General features: G+C 33.6%; 1 protein-coding gene across 2 annotated transcripts; it reads right to left on the bottom strand.

The window, feature by feature from the left end:
* Positions 1–265: 265 nt before the first annotated feature.
* Positions 266–15062, bottom strand: LOC110650625 (polyadenylate-binding protein-interacting protein 8). 2 transcript variants are annotated; one of them, XM_021805682.2, is made up of 10 exons: positions 14340–15062; positions 13292–13402; positions 13125–13169; positions 9811–9883; positions 9593–9705; positions 9413–9472; positions 9200–9247; positions 9019–9087; positions 708–769; positions 266–607 (listed from the first exon to the last, which is right to left on the bottom strand). In XM_021805682.2, exons 1-10 carry the CDS (start codon positions 14625–14627, stop codon positions 556–558), a joined length of 921 nt encoding a protein of 306 aa, XP_021661374.2. In that variant the 5' UTR covers positions 14628–15062; the 3' UTR covers positions 266–555. The 2 variants fall into 2 exon arrangements, 1 of the variants encoding a protein (XP_021661374.2); XR_009148222.1 differs by having other exon boundaries at positions 567–607; positions 708–791.
* Positions 15063–18261: the final 3199 nt, after the last annotated feature.

The raw sequence follows: 18261 nt of genomic DNA on the forward strand, positions 1-18261 counted from the left end.
TAAACCTAAGCCACAATCATTTTAATAATAGAATAAAATAAAAGTGATCAAATGAAATTCATAATCCTACAGTATCATTGCTTTAGTTCACATGCAAGAATTTTCCATCTTTTCTCCCCATCTTAACGGCTGAAATTGAGAAATACTACTTTTATCCCAACATTGTGCATCAAGATTACTTCTGCAAATTCCAACTATTAATTTGATTAATGAACAGTTGTATTTCTCGTGTTCCTGCTCGTCGAATTTTTCTCAAGTCTTCAACTGCAACCAGGAATGATAATTGAAACTCACATTATCAAAGTTAATAAAATTGAATTTTCCAAAATATTGGATGGAACAAGATAAAAGAAATCGAGACTGAGACAGTCTTGTAAAAACTTCAGTTTGAAGCAGGTTTACAACATGTTTCAGTCACAGAAAAAAGTAACTGTTGCTGTGGAAAAGATGGAAACACTGAAACAAAAGAACGTTTCACCACCCCATCAACACAATGGAATTCCTCTCAACTGGGAAATCAACAAAATTCCATCCATAGATCTGAAACTCTCAACACTATTTTATGCTAGCAACTCGCGCCCTCACAGGTGTTTTTGATGGACTTACCCTAAGAAATTACAAATATTCAAAAAAATAATGTTAGTGACATTTCTCAGTTGTTCAAGCCTTTTAAGGGCAATTTTTTTTTAGAAGTTCAAAGATCATACCTGATGGGTTGGCTTCCCAAGATCATTCCACTGCAATTCAGAGCAATAATGGCACTTTCTGCCTGTTCACAAAGCCAAATGGGTCTGCATTAAACATTTGTATGGTGTTTTAATGCGCAAATATCACCATAATCTAATGTGCACATGCTCATCAATTCAATGCTTGCGCAAGTGATAGAATTGATTACACTATTTATTCACATAGGACATAAGACGCTCTATAAATTTTGATGAAATTATTAAAAAAAAAGAAAAGTCCATGCCTTGTACACCTAATGGAAAATATAGTCCAAAATCAAAAATTTTCACCACTATTTTGCTTGATTTCACCTTTCTGATCACATTAATTGCCCTCATCACGTCAAATGGCATAACCAAAATCAGAGTACCTCTTCTATTATTATTGTTGTTGTTGTTGCAAGAGTATTTTTTTTTTCTTGAACTATATGCTTATTCCAGCACTGAACACAATATTTCTCAAACTAAAGTGCTGACTAGCGGTTCTCACTTATGGGAAAAGACCTCCATATATTGCTCGTCCTTCCACCAATAAACTTTCACCATTCTCTCACTTTCATTATGTTACATGTGCTAATATTCAACTCAATGTCAAAAACAAATAAAAAAAAAAAGCATCTCTCCATCAACCAAATTCAAAATATGCTAAAGTAACATCAAGGCAAAGATATTCAAAGTTGCAACAGAAGTACATCAACTCAATATCTACAATTAGGATTAAGCTTTAAGAGAGATGCAGATATTAGCATGACATGTCAGGAAACTGTTGGGAATATGCAAGTGCGAAATTTCTACATTAGAAAAAAAGAGACATACAAGCAGAAATGACCCATAGACACATTGTTTTAAGGTTTTGAGTTGGATGCAGTGTTAAACTCATGAGTGTTTTTTTTTTTTCACAAGGCCCATCAAGAAATATTCTCCTCAGGCGCTTTAAGCTCCTCAAATCTCTATCAAAAGGTATCAAAGCCAATGGTTCGATAAGGATGAGTATGAAAACGGTAGTCGATGATTCCTGTGGTGGTCTGACACATGAATGGAAGAGTCAGAGACTCCCGGTAGGCCCAATGGAGTAGGAAAGCATTCTTTTGGAGAAAAACAGACCGATGGAGTGAAGACTCTTGGTACACGTGATGGCTCTGGCGTAGCTCTTAGAAGTGCATGCTCGAGTAGGCTTGGTGGAGTAGTTGGAGCTTTTGGTGGTACCGTAATACTCAAGAAAAAATTTCCATTCGAGGGGGAGCAGGCCCAATAAATCCAATGTAGAAGAGATTCACACTTGAGGGAGAGATTGTTAGGAATACGTAAGTATGACATTTTCACATCGGAAAAAAATGGGATGAGTGAGATACGTATAAGTGGGAATGACCCATACACCCATTTGCTTAAGATTTTAGGTTGAATGTGGTGTCAAGCCCAAAAGTGTGTTTTTTCACAAGGCCCTTCAAAAAATATTCTCCCTAGGCAAGCTCCCCAAATCTCTAACAAAAACATCTAGCTACAATTATTTTATGTCAACCATAGGCTTAATTTTATCCATGCTCACTAGACTTACAACTCAATTTCAAATAAGACTATAGTCACCTAACTTCAATTTGTCTCATAAAAGAATCAATCAACTTCCGTTTTTGTTTTAATTAGGTCACTATTGCCAAAATCCAATAGAAATTTAGCTAGAATTTTGACCTAGCAATCAAGTAAAATTTTGTGTATATCGTTGTACGACTATAATACTTCATTATTTCGCTATCATGTAAAATTCAACCAAATATCTACAGAAATTATGCAACCTTATTGAAATATTAATAATGTCAAATTCTTCTATACAAGAAATTAGAGTAGAGTAGAATTAAAACCAGTGATAAGCGTAGTGACCGTTGATGAAATTATCCTTAATCAACCTGCACTGCTAGCAAAGCCCCGATCTCATCAAAACCTTCGATGACAGGGTAAGCACCTTTAACATTTCCCTCATTGGCGGTGGAAAGATCAACAAGCACAACGTCTCTCTCACAGACATTAGCAGGGCCTACAATCTCCATGTCCCATCTGTTGCCCCAGAGTCGTCGCCGCCAGAGGGGAAGGGAGAATAGCCCCTAGAAATTGAGGAGCTCCAAGAGTACTCATCCTCAGGTTCCTTGACAGTTACTTGGAAGTCTTGTTGGCTCACGGTGGATGGGAAGTAAAAAAAAAAAATACGAAGAAGAAGAAGAAGAAAAAGGTGATTACATTTGTTAAAGTGCTAATTGGAGCCTTGTTGGAAAAGTAAAACAAAAAATTGGCAAGCGCAAATGCAAAAAGCTAAAATGAAAAGCAGAAAATGCAATTGGCACGCATAGAGGTTTTATAGGCTAAAATAATAATTAATGCACAAATTTTCAAAAGCCAAGCGCCAAAACCTCGAGGGCCAAAATGGACTCTTGGCATGACCAACATGACAGTTGTGTCTCCCATGAATAAACCTCTGAATAAATGACAAGTGGCGCTCTCCTAACTGCACAATGGGTGCTCCACCACAGCACTCTGACACTGGAGCTTAAAAATTAGCACTAAAAAGGGGACTAGTGATATAGTACATCCCAGAAACACAAATAGAATGGTTCGGGTTAACAAGTATTACATATCCAAGCACCTAAGTTAGGTTGAGCTCCGCATGGCTCACCTACCAACAGCTCGGACACCTCATCTTAGTAGTTCAACATTTGGACACAAGGATGTTCAAATGGTTCTACTCAATCGAACTATGGTTCACTTGTTGTTCAGAAGATCATTCATTATCCATTTGGCGAGATCCTTGCCTAGGATATCGGAAACCACTAATCCCGAATTGCATGTTAACTACCTACAACTCCTCCAAGGTTTGCCTATATAAAGTGACACAGCTTTAGACCTCAGGTACGCTTACTTTATTAAAATTACCACTTATTTACTCTTTCTTCAAGCTTTCAAGCACTCAAATATAATATTAACTTGAGCGTCAAAGTGGTTACCTAAGACGACTGACCTCACACCTTTCTTTGCAAGATCCAGGCATTGATCCAAGGACTCACAAAAGCATCACTAATGATCACAGTTTGCTTGAGTTGTTGCAAGATAAATTTGTCTTCCCAATTTACCATTTGTAGGATAAATTTGTCTTCCCAATTTACCGTGTTGTGCTATGTTTACAATGAAGTGTGGCCAATTGGAAAAGAAAAGAAAGGATAAAAGTTGCTTGAATAGTTGTCACAAATTTGTCTTCATAATTTCCTTATCAATCTTTGCTTTTGAGATTTTTAAGTGATGCAGCCCCCTAAATATTCACAATTTAAATGCTCCAGAAGTATTAATGCAATTTCCTGATTTTTTGGAAATAGGAATTAAGAGTCAATGTTTCTATTTTTACTTTTTTTTCTTTTCAGTCTTTAATATGTAATATATCCTAGTCTAATTAGTAAATTTTGTGTACAATTTCTTGACTAAATAAGAATTCCCAAGCATGAAGCACAAAATTTATATTTTCCTTCAATTCCACAATTAAATTTCAATATAATGTTATCATCTGAATTCCATTCTATCAAACCCTATTCAGACAACATCGATTTCTTAAAATTTTCTCCAAAACATTGCTCATGCAAACTCCAGTGACAAAGCTGCACTCCAAATAGCCCTTCAAGCATGTCCTTTGAGCAATTTTTCTTCCTATGGTACTTTTTTATTGGTTGTTCATATTCCAACGTTCAAATCAACCCACAACCAGTCATTAATAGACTAACCTGCCAGGCTTCCCGGAGTATCTATTGCCACCAGTGTTGTTAAAGGCATTGAGCAAGGCACCAGACAAGGTAAGGTGAGGCGAGGCGAGGCGAGGCGAGCCCTTGGTGCCTCACCTAGCTGAGGCGAGGCAAGTGATAACAGGTGAGTGCCCGAGTCCATGGAGGCAAGAGGCAATGGGCCAGTGAGGCGACGCCTCTTCAAAATAACACACTTTCTCCCTTTTTTTTTAAATTTTTTTGTAATAGTATAAAACAAAAGAAAACCCTAAAAATAGCTCCACTTCACGCCAACAACAAGAACAGAATGCAAATAGAACACAAAGCAGACGAGAAACAAAGCAACCGGGAATTTCTTCCTTCCTTTCTCTCTCTCTCTCGTCTTCACATTCTTTCATCTCTCTCCTCTACTCTTCTTCTATTTTCTTCTCCTTAGTCTCTCATCTGTGCAACCTTACAGTACCTCCAGCACCAGCAATTCAGCGTTTTTTTTTTCTTCTTTTCTCTACTCCTTCCCTTCTTCTCTAAATTAGATCCAGCACTTGCTATTTTCTTCTCCTCTTAAGTCTCTCCCCTGCGAACCAGTAGTTCCTTTATTTATTTATTTATTTTTGGTTTCTTCTTTATTTTTTCAGTTAAATTTGTTAAATGGGTAGTGTGATATTCTTTTTTATTAAATGGATATTGTTGTGATATGCTTTTTATTAAATGAGTATTGTAAATTGTGAAATATTTTATTAGATGGATATTGATGCTCTTGCTATGATGTGTAATTGTGCAAATTATTAAAAAAATCAATTGTATAATACTTTAATTTCTCATTTGCTTGAATTGGGACAGCATTGATATGTGTTGCTATGATGTGTAATTGTGCAAATTATTTTAAAAAAAAATCAATTGTTTAATAATTTAATTTCTTATTTGCTTGAATTGGGACAACATTGATACTTTCTAAATATGAATTTTTATATGTATCATCTAAATATTTTTTTTTTTAATATACCTTTTTACTTATTAATCTAGTTAAAAATATGAATTTTTATGTTAGAAGTACATATATATATTTATATATGTATACATATATATGTGTGTGCGTGTATACATAATTTAGGCAATTTAGGCTATGTTGCCTTGCTTCAAAAAAGCTCTCGCCTCGCCTCGCCTCGCCTCGCCTAAGGTTATAGTGCACCTTATCGCCTTTCACCTTGACAACACTGATTGCAACTAGTATAACCAAAATACGTCACTGTCTAGCATAAAAAATCCAATGCATTGTAAACTATATGAGTTGTTCATTCACCTTAAAAATCAGAAATCAAATCAATTTCTTTAACCCAATTTAAGAGTTGTTACATAGGAACAACAATCGATGGTTTCACACAATCAACACAATCTATGATGACATCAAATAGAAAATATTGGGGTAAAATGGTGTCCTGTCCATATGTTGCACATGTAGAAATATGATGCTTTTTATTATTATTGAAAACATTTTTATTTTTCACAATGAGTTTTGGTAACTTGATTAAGCACTTAAAATTGAACACATTTGATCATATTAATTTTTCAAAACTTAAAAAGTTGAATGCATTTCATAAATTTTTGGCTTTCTGGACATATTCAAAAATAATAATAATAATAATAGTAAAAATAATAATAATGATACCACCCTCTCAAAATAAAGTCAAAAAATCAAAAAATATTTCTAGTATGGATAGTCTAAGCAAATACTTCCAATGTGGCAAACCCCAAACAGACTTAACGAGCCGAGCAAGAAGAAAGGACCGAACGATAGTTTTGTTCGACCAAAAAGGTCGAACAAAACCCTTACCGCGCAAACACTCGCAATATCAGATATAGCCCGGATTCCACGGACCGAGCGATGATTCTGCATATAATCCAATAAAAGCTAATATCACGGCGATCCATGAATATTTAACCAAGATCATCGTCCTAAATAAAGCAATGACTATTTTCTTAAAAAGCCTATAAATACCAGCCAAAAGAAAGGATGCACGTACGCTTCCTATCTATATTATTCTCTGTTACAAAAGAATTCCTTAATCTCTCTATGAAGGATTAAGATCACTGACTTGAGCTGGCCCATCAAAAGGCCATCCACTTCACCCTTTTTCTCGTTGCAGGTCTACGTTGTCATTTGAGTCAAGACCAAAAAGATTACCAGTAGCATTAGTGGCGTTGTCTGTGGAAAACGAACCCATTACCACATGCTGACTAATGATACCACCTTCCCAGAATAAAGTCAAAAAGTCAAAAGATATTTCCAGCATGGATAGTCAAAGTAAATACTTCCAATGTGGCAAGCCCAAACATAGATTTAACGAGCCAAGCAAGAAGAAAGGACCAAACGATTATTTTGTTCGACCAAAAAAGCGAACAAAACCCTTACCGAGCAAACACTCGCAGTACCAGATACAACCCGGATTTCACGGACAGGGTGATAATTCCACATATAATCCAGTAAAAGCTAATATCACGAAGATCCATGAATATTTAACCAAGATCATTAACTTAAACAAGGCAATGATTATTTCCTTAAAAAACCTATAAATACCAGCCAAAAGATAGGACGTAGGTACGCTTACTATCTCTATTATTTTCTATTACAAAAGAATTCCTTAATCTCTCTCTCTGAAGGGATTAAGATCACTGACTTGAGCGTCGGAGAGGCCCACCAGAAGGCCATCCACCTCACCCCTTTTTTTCATTGCAGGTCTACGTTGTCATCTGGGTCAAGACAAAAACCAGCAGCATCTAATAATAATAATAATAATAATAATAATAATAATAATAATAATAATAATAATATCTAAGTGCATATTCTACATAATACTAAATAATGATTTCTTTTCAATTATCACAACAGATTGTTATTAATACCATCACCACCAATATCATTGTTATAGCCATCACCAACAACATTAGACATTACTCCCACAACTACATTACTCCCACAACTATCATAATCACTACTATAAATGTCATTTTCCACCACTACTACTCATCAAAACCACTTTATCCAAATGAATTCTTTTTTTTTTCCGATTGATTTTTATTGAGAAATACGGACCTAGGAAAGTGAATATCAAACTGACAGCGCTGCAAGCAAACCTAGGCTCCCTATCACCAAAATGGACTAAGTTGAGAGAAGGGAGATTGAGGTGGTTTGGTCATGTGAAGCGTAGAAATACGGAGGCTCCAGTTAGACAAGTAGAGTACATTAGGTTAGAGGATAGAAAGAAAAAAATGGGTAGACCTAAATTGACTTGGAGGAGAGTAGTACAACATGACCTAGAAGCATTACACATTTTTGAGGATCTAACCCAAAATCGTTTAGAGTGGAGAAAGCGAATCCATAGAGCCGACCCCAAATTTTTGGGATAAAGGCTTAGTTGAGTTGAGTTGCCAACACTTAAATGCTTTTTAATTTACTTGTACACTAACTATGTGAGACTTGTTCTCACAAGTCATATTCCAAAACTCCCTCTAAGTGCAATTATGTTTAACTCAGCTTACAGAGGCTCACAAGCCCAGTTGTTACTTGCCATTGCTTGGGATGACTCATCTAACTTGGGTCTGGCTCCTTTTGTGTCTGACCTCAAGGTCTAGCACACTGAGCTAACCCACAGATCCATTTGAGTCCGGCTTATTGAGGCTCCACCCACCATGCTTTTGAGTCCCAAATTTACAGCCGTTAGGCCTTACTGCTCTTATAAAATGATGAGAATTACGGATCTAGGAGTGTGAATATCAAACCGGAAGGGCTACAAGCTGAACTATGCTTGTAAATGGGCTCCCCATCATTACCAAAATGGCCTAAGCCATTTTTTTATTTGGTTTGCCAACACTTAATTGCCCTTTAATTTATTTGTACCCTGGCTATGTGGGACTTGATCCCTCAAGTCATATTCCAACAATTTTCAATCATTCAATTTTCAATACTTCATATCATGTCTAAAATTCTCTAATGCTTAATCTTAGTTTCATCAAACAACACACAAGTAAAATCTAACTAGGTATAGAATGTTGAAAAATGAATTTTACTTGGATCTCCAACAAGGTAAAATTTGAAACTTTAAAAATAGATTTCAAAATAGTCAAGCAACCTTCCAAACCTCTGTACCCCGTCCACGAAGAAGATGATATGCTAGAATATATTGCTAAGGGAAGCTCATTCAAATTAGCACTAATGAACGCCAAATACCGTTACATCAAAGCAACTATTATTCAATACACAAACAGATACGCACGCACACGCACAGACACACACGCACACACACACACACATGGAGAGAGGAGGAATTCATGTTACACTTCAAAATCTATTAAAGATGCAGTAAAAAGTTATGGTAATGATTTTCTTAAGGTAGCTATGATAACAAACAGAAAAACAGATGCAAGAATGGATGAATGGAGAAAGACATATTAAAACCCAAGGAAAACTAAGCACAAGCAAAGTTCCCATAACAATGCAGCTCTCAGAATTTAAACTCATTTAAGTGCTGTAAACACAAACTCACCATGGCAAATTCAACAAAAGCTATACGACTTGAATGGACATGATCCCCCAAAAGCCTCAAGCGGATAACCTATGAATGAAAAAATATACAAGAAAAAAAGGGCAGTCAAACATTGGAATGCTCCTTACAGCCAACTCTTTTTTTGGGGAGGGAAGGGGATATCTTTTATTTCTGTCCTCACCTCACCACAGGTCGATTCAAAGAAATTTTTTACTTCAGCCTGAGAAGCCTGCAGATTTAATGGAATTATTAACTGGAAAATTAAATGAGTCTGAAGAAATAAGTTGCAATCAGTAAGCCTTATAGCAAAATGGCAAATATGAAGCATGGCAATGAACCAAAAATGGAAAAGAAGAGTACTCCTAAAGTTCATCATTACATATGTGGGGTTTACCTTTTTATCAATATTTGTACAGTATACTGTCCTGCTACACATCTCCCGTTCATCTTCTGACTGCATCCAATTAGAATCATCAGAAAAGCCATATCTGTGTCATGCAACCTTAAGAACATGCTAAGACAATACAAAAAAGCATAAGCTAACACAAACAAAAAGGGCCAGAGTTATTCATACCCTAGGGAGAAATGTAGGATTCACTGGAAGGATGGCAGTTTTTGAAGGTAACACTCTGACAGGATAGTAACCTAGCATCGTTCCACCAAGGTTCAAAGCTGCTCTTGCACCTTCTGTTTACAAGGTTCCAATATCACACATAAGGTATGAATAATTACAAATTTATTTGCATAAAAAAAAATTGAACCAAATACTCTCCAGCAGCAGTTATAACTTACGCTCATCAGCAAACTCCACAAATGCAAAACGAAGAACTGAATGTGGATCTCCACAGACTCGGCAATCAACAACCTTTTAATTCAAATTAAAAATATCAATGAGATCTCCATAACAAGTTCATGCAAAAAGGCATGCAGTTCAAAAGGAAAAAGGCAAAGGCAATGCAGCCAGGTATAAGTTCGGATTGACGAGATTTTTATAATGTTGGATCTTTCCTCAAATTAGTCTATTAATGAGTGTTTTTTAACTTTCTATTTAGACTCTCCCCATCTAGGAACCCTTTTTTCATTTTGTCAATAATTTTCTTATTTGGGAGTGCTAAGCCTAATAGGACAGGTAATAGTGTTTAGTTTTGATTAAAAAAAAAAAAAAAAAAGAACTTTGCAATTTAGTTCATTCCTTTCAGTGAATAAGCTATTCCTGCATATGTATAATAACAGAATTATGAGAATTTGATTTCATTTGGAATGTGATTTCTGTTTTCTCCTTCCCCCTCTATGTGATCTTTTCCGAATCTTCTGTCATATCACAAGTCCTCCAAAAATATAGTTTTAATTTTTCGCATAGCTCTAAAAGTCTGGTATCATCAATGATCCATCATCCATGTTTGAACCTTGGACCTGGTCCTTAACCACTTTGATAACTATATATCTTAATACTAATATAAAAGGCAAGAAAGTCTTAGAAGAGAAAGGCAGAGAATACTTCTAATTAATGTCGAGGAATCAAAAAACTATACCAACAACAGATGAAAGCAAACAAAAATTTCAGTACTTTACACACAATATGAAATGAAATTGCAGGAATCTAGCAGTAGCAAAGGAATTGGCAGAAAAAAACAAGTTCATCAAGAATTGTACTCGTCTAATGTTGCTACTAGCAGCCCATGACACCTCCAGGGCAACTCATTGACACTAGTTCCAGTGTGTGTCCAAATTATGTAAAAGAACAAAAGGCACAAATTGACCAGTGAATATATATACAATAAACTGACATATAAAACAAATAAGCAGATCTTCCATCTTGGAAAAATCAAGTCAATTGACTATACAAAGAGTATTTTTGTCATGGATGCTAAGCAAAACTTACATCCTTCAATTTGACTAAATGTTATATGGTTGACAAATCAAACTTCCTTAAAAGAAGGGATAAGTTTGCATTATGAAATCAAAACAAAGGAAAGGACATATTTGACTGACAGACATTCATTCATGAAAATAGCTAGTGTAAGACAACAGTTCAGCATGGACCTAAAACAAAGTACACTGAGGAAAGAGAGGTGGAGTGCAGCAGGTGGAAGAGCAAAAACAGAAATAACTGCTGACCAATAATGAAATACAGCACTGCATAAAACACACTTGTAAGTATGCTTCATGACTCCCAATCTCAATGAATTCCCCTGTACTTTTTTTATTTGAAACAAAATAGCCAGTATTAGTGGTATATCCGTACAAACTGAAAATAGATAATCAGAAAAACTTCAATATTTTTCTAATGAGATAAGTATTTGTTTTCGCATATGTATGTGTGATAAAATTTATTACCATCTCTAAAACGGAAAACATACAGCATCAAAACCACATATGTGAAGTGGAAAGGGCAAAAAGGTTTTGCCAACTCTAATCTACACTACAAATAATTTGCAACAGGGCAAAAGGTAGCAATTTCAAACTGATAATATAGATAGCAAATTAGCAATTCCCTGAGGTCATAAAGTAAATACAATAAATCAATAAAGTAAAGGCACAAATCTATTTCCAAAAATTGCATCCAGTACAGGGAAATAAAATAAATTAAAATAGAGCAGGCTGGGAAAATTCTAGTTTAACATTTAAATAACACCACAATATTACTGCATCTAACTTGATTTTAATCAAATTCATTCCCAAACAAAGACTAATAGAGAGAGAGAGAGAGAGAGAGAGAGAGAGAGAAAGCTGACTTCTATTAAGAATCCCCCCACAATGCTAAGCCCCAATTCAGAAAAATCACAAAAGCACCCATGGATAGAGAATTTAACGATTTCAAATTGAGAAAGCTAAAATTTAGTAAATTTAACAAGCCTGAAGCTTAACAAAACACACTCTACCACCATGCAGCACCTATACATACACCCATTGGCTTTGAATATCTTCAAATGTCAAACCCATTGATGGAAGCTGAATTAATTTAACAAAGCCTAAAAAATTATACCCCACTGATGGAACATGTATTGGTTTTACAAATACTCAAAAGTAAATATCTCCACAATATATTCCATTAACATTTTAAAAGGCACAGGTTTTTTAGTCAAACTGCTATACACATATCAGTGTAATTAGATTCCTGCTGATTCTCAAAATCAAACTGCTAAGTTTGCATGCTAAAATCTTTAATAATTCATTACTTTAAAGTTTAACTTTGCTAGATATTGTTACCAAAATCCATATATAATATGCATTAATTTTTTGAAACTTCTGAAGCACGCCCTCAGCACTGAATAAAGGACTATACTTGGTATTTAATTATTCAACAAAGAAAAAAGAAATATATACGAGTGCGCAGGTGGGGTAATTAAACAACTAACCGATAGTAGTAATCCAGATAGGGAACTGTAAAGAACAGGAAATAAACGAAATGGGTAATCCTGGAGGAGAAAGTGCAAAAGACACCCTCAAGGCAAACTTCACAATTAACTAACAGAAATATGTGATGCACGTTTTGGTTCAACACATGCAAGGAAGTAACAAAATGTATAAAACATAAGTAATGGAATTCAGATTCAACAAAATTCTGATTAACAGAAAAGATAGACCAAACTCTAAAAAGGTTTCTTGAGCTGAAGTACAGGAATCAACTCCAGGAGTTTCAGTATATCTACATCCTTCCCCAGTATGACATTAATTTAATCAAGGAACAGAAAAACATTTTGAATGTCAAAAAATGCCAATAAAAATGAAGAAGACAAACAAAAAAGAAAGATAGAGACATTCCCAAAAATTAGAAATGTAAAAGACGACAACAAAAGCAGGAGCATACAATGTGAGTATCAGGTCAATATAAGCTCTCACCTTTTAGAATGGACTGATGTAACCACGGAACAAAAGATATAGAACTTTTCTAAGAAAAAGAAAAAAAGTTCATTTCCATGTAAAACAGAACCATCACCGCATGGCACTGGAGACGATATGAGGTTCATGATTTAGAATATTGAAATACAATCAATGCATCGTGCACACGAGAGAGAGAGAGAGAGAGAGAGAGAGAGAGAGAGAGAGAGAGAGAGAGAGAGAGAGAGAGAGAGAGAGAGAGAGAGCAGAATGTTGCAACTTACTTGACCGCAACCACTAAACAAGCCAGCAAGCCTCTCTTCAGTTACCTAAATGAAACAGAAGTACTTTACATTAGAGCAATTTCTTAAATTCAGAGAACAAAATCAATATCTTTATACAGGCAAGACGTCAAGATGACATAATATTGCTATCAAAATTAGGAACACACATGCTGATCAATGTCGGACACATATACTGTTCGTCTAATACTATCCTCCCGTTGTGCTCTATAAGCTCTCCCATTCAACCTCCTCTTCCCCTGGTTATAGTTGTTTCTTCTCTGAAAAAAGCAAAAATAAAATTCAGTGATTGAAACCAAGAAAAAGACAAACACAAGTGTCTAAAATGTAAACAATATAGTGGACAAAAATCCCTTCAGAAAAGAAAATCTCAATTACATTGCCATTTATTTCTGACTTAGAAGTTATTTTACACTGATAAGCTATTAACAAAATGCAAGAACTAAAAAAGCAAATAAATCTCTGAATGGCTGAGAGTTCTAGCTACTCAACCAAAATTAAGAACTGGACAATAACCGGAAAAATATACAAACTAACCCTTTTATCAACCAAGAAAAAAAAAAAAAAAAAAAAAAAAAAAAAAACTTCATATCAACAACAAAGAGAAAAATAAGTATTGTGAGATGGGAATAGGGGGAACAGGACAAAGGCTGAAGATTGGAACTCCTAGAAATAGCTATGATAGCAAATTCTAGAATACAATTACAGTGAAAACCCGTCATAATTAATACAAAAGATATCATATAGAATACAACTAATGTATATAAACATATATAAGTGACAAGTGAAAAACCCAAAACCCTTCTTACAGTGAAACCCAACATGGCAATTCAGCTACATTAGAATAGCACTACAACTAAATAGTGACTATTTCACTATAACAGTATAAAAATTGCCATAAATGGCTACATATGATCAATATTAACATGAAAAAAAAAATGATAGACATAAACCTCAACAACCCATTTAACTAGAGGCTAAAATGTACCAGTGCAGAATCATAATCAACATACTTAAATGGAAAAGCCAAATAACCCATTTGTCCGAAACAAGATTGTTAATAATAATAATAATAATAAAGAGATCAAAACCCACGAATCAAAATCAAAGCTAAATGAATTACAGCAAGAACAAAGAATAAACATTTAAAAGGAAAATTAAAGATAAAAATGTAGATGATCAGCAACAAAACAGTACCCTTCGATTAGTGGGAAAATTGTCATTGGCCGATTGCTTATTGGGCTCAGCCAAATCATTGAGATGAAGATTGTTTTGAGTGTTATTATTATTATGGTAAGAAGAAGGGAAAAATTCCTTTGCCAAAGGATTCAATTTTGTGAACATATCCACAAGCTTTTGAACTCTGAATTCGGATTCCGATTTCGACTTCACATCGGAATCCAAATTCTTCGTGTCATTGTTGGTATTATTATTAGTATTGACAGCCGCTGCAGCCTCACCAGTGATCTCAGCAACCGCAGCCATAAGAAAATAAAAAATAACCTTTAAATAGAATATAAAATTTTATTTATTTGAAATCGACAGCTGAACACAGAATCAAGAAATCAAAACAACAATTTTATTTTTCAAATTCTCCTCAAATAATGCAAGAAAAGATAAAATCAGATTGAAATTGTACAGAAACGTTAGTCTATAAACAGAGACCCATTAAAGAGATGAGGATCAAACCAGAAAAGGATAGAACAGAAAAAAAAAATTGTATGAGATAAAGATAGAGGAAGTGATTATTTAACAATGATAAATTGTTATTATTATTATGATTATTATTGAAATTAAAAGAGGGAAAATAAAAATTGAGAGAGAAAGTTAGGGTTTTGGGAGCAGAGGCCGTGAGAGTGGAAGAGAGAAGGAGAAGAAGCGGTGGTTGTGTTTTGTCCTTTCCGAGGAAGACAAGGAGAATTCAGAGCGTGCATTTAATATGATTATTTTATTTTTTTATTAATTAATTAATTAACTAATTTTAAAATATTTATTTATAAAATAAATTATTTTTCATTTATATATCTAAACATATTTAATTTAAATAGTTAAATCAAGCTATTTGATAAATTTTTTTAAAAGGCAATAAATAATTGATAGAATAAGAATAATAGCCTGACAAGTTCGGAGTGGGGATTACAAGAGCTTGAGGTTAGGGTTAGACTTCTCCGCCATAAAGCAAGGCAAGGTGGGTGAATTTCTTACAGAGATTTTTTTTCTTTTTTATTTTAATTTATTATCATATAATATATATTTATTTATTAAAAATAAATTATAAATTAAAAGTATAGTTTTAAATATAATTTTAATGATATATTTATATATATTTTTTTTATTTTAATAAATAATAATATATTATTATGCAATATAAATTACAAAAATTTAAAGCAGAGAGAATATCTCCCCTGTCCCTACTCTATATAATTTTGAGATCAAAATTGAATAAAAAAATAAATAAAATTTGAAAATAGTTATCATTCTTAAGATAGAATACTAATCAGCTATCTTTTTTATAAACTCTGTAAGATAAGTTATTCACATAAAAGATGATACTTTTTTATTATTTGATAAAAATAATCATAAACACAATACTCTCACTTATTTTCTCTATTGTGAAACAACATAATAATTATAATAATGTTCATGAGTATCACATTCTTTTAATAACTCTTAAATAAAAAAATAAATATACAATTACATTTTTTTATATTTCAATTTTTGGCAAACTTTTGATAACAATAAAGGATAAAATGATTTATTTGATTATTTAATTTTTATTTATTTATTTCAAAAATATAATATTACATAATATTTATTTATTTATTTTCATAATAAAATAAATTATAAAATATAATTTTATTAGTCATTTTACGTGTCAATAAAATACATAATTTACAAATAGTTAATATAAATTATTTTTTAAAGGTGCATTGCACATTTATACTCATTGCATATACTCATAATTTAATATTTTTATATATTATTTTATTATTAATTTTTTATCTGATATAATATTATGATAACATATTAATTATTATTATGATAATATAATAATTTTTCATTTTTCATAATATGTATGTTGTGTCGTGACCCGATTACTGGGTCGAACTGACACTAGGACTTAGGTCAGTATAAGGCCCAAAACCTGTAGTAAGCCTAACTACTTCTACTCCAATCATGAAGCCTATAAATATAGTCCAATTTCAAAAAAATAAACAGACAGAGTCTGGCCATAAATTGAACTATCCAACGAAGAGAATTTACTCACTTGACCTGTAAATACAAAATATCAAAATCTGGGGAGCTCAACTCATCCTCACAATCCTCAAAGAGATAAATAATCAAATAGGAGCTCAACTCTCTAGAAATGAATATCTCAAGCATCCAAGCATACACACATAAATAAATTTACAACTCCAAACATTTAGCTACTACAAACCCAGATAATAATAATACACTATTAATACATGCGAAGTTCTAGAATTTAATAAAAGATAATAAAAATAAACTGAACATTTCTAGTTTAACCTGCGAGAAAAAAAAGCAGGTTATTTTCAACAAGTCTACCTGTCACATGAGGAAAAATAGTTGAACAGAGATGAGTGTTCGTCTCATAGAATAAGATATTGATTTTAAATATAATTTCTATAATTATCTAAACATATACATTCCTATACATAAAATGCAACATGCACTTATAATTTCAAACAATATTCACATAAAAGATAATTTAGAACACTCACATACCCGTGTATCACATCAACATGTATATATATCTGAGAGCTAATCCCCTATACAGCTCTCTTAATTCCAATGTCTGCCAGCGAAGTCAACTCAAGCCAAATTTTCTCTTAATAATCCAAGTGCGGAGGTCAACGATATCAACTCAAAGCCGTACTCACCTCGACTTATCCACACATAAGGATTGGGTTCCTATGAGTCAAGCTCCAACCGTGACTACTCGTTCTACCCATATTCATATCCATACTATACGCACGCCGACGCACAAACAGAGCTCCAAATTACCTTAAGGCAACATTCAAAATAATTTCATCAATAAAATATGCAATATAAGAGCATGCCTAACATTTAACTATATATATAAGTGAATACATAAGCATGCCTTAAATATATAATAATATTGAAATTATAAATAAAATTAATATCTACTCGCAGATCAATCGGAGATCACTGAGGCGGCTGAGAGGAGGAGGAGGGTTAATTCGGATCACCTAAATAATTATATTCATGAATTTATCAATATTAAGACAAAATAATAATTTAAAGAGTCAAAGACATACTAAATTTATATCGAAAATCCGGTAGAGTTTTCTTTGCAACTAGTCTGCTAAGCAACTCAAACAATACTTCCAAATCTAATAACCTCAGGCCCACATCACAACAATATCATACTGCCCCTCTTAGACCCGCCAAACTAGACAAAACTCAAATAACTACACAATTCAGCTATAAAGTCTAAAACTAACATTTTGCAAAACCCATCCAAACTAACCCAAAAAATTCTATAATCATGCTACACAGTCCTTAGCAATGTTATTATAGTTTTGTAAAAGGAATTACAATTTTCTGGCTACCCATGAATATTGTGTGAATTTTATTTTAAACCTAATATTAGGCAAAAATGGTAATTTGGAGTTTGAATTTACTTACGCTAATTTTGATACTTAGAACGAGTTCGAAGCATCTGAAAATGGTAAGAAGCACTCTAATATTGACCCACTTTTGAAGTGAGTCTGGCAGCTCACCTGACTGGCTAGAAAATGCAATCCCGATCGACGGTAAAATTTTCTCGAAATGAAAATACCTAAGAGAAGCCTATAACACCAAGAGTTAGAATATAATATTTATTGAATTAAAAAGTCTCAATAAAGACCTAAAAAATTACTGCTAAGTTCGTGGAACTTATCGAATTTTTGGTGCCAAAAATATTCCAAATTGGTGTCGTTGTGAAGCTTTCGACGAGTGGAGCATTCTGGTGGTCTCGGAATCTCAGTGGGGTTTATGGTTTGGGAGAAATCTAGCCCAAAAGTCAATGGGCTAAAACTTTTAAGACTTGATTCACATAAACCGCCCGATGAAAATGAGTGAAATAGGTGTT

The sequence above is a fragment of the Hevea brasiliensis genome, chromosome 4 (genome assembly GCF_030052815.1).
Source record: "Hevea brasiliensis isolate MT/VB/25A 57/8 chromosome 4, ASM3005281v1, whole genome shotgun sequence".
Lineage (NCBI taxonomy): Eukaryota > Viridiplantae > Streptophyta > Magnoliopsida > Malpighiales > Euphorbiaceae > Hevea > Hevea brasiliensis.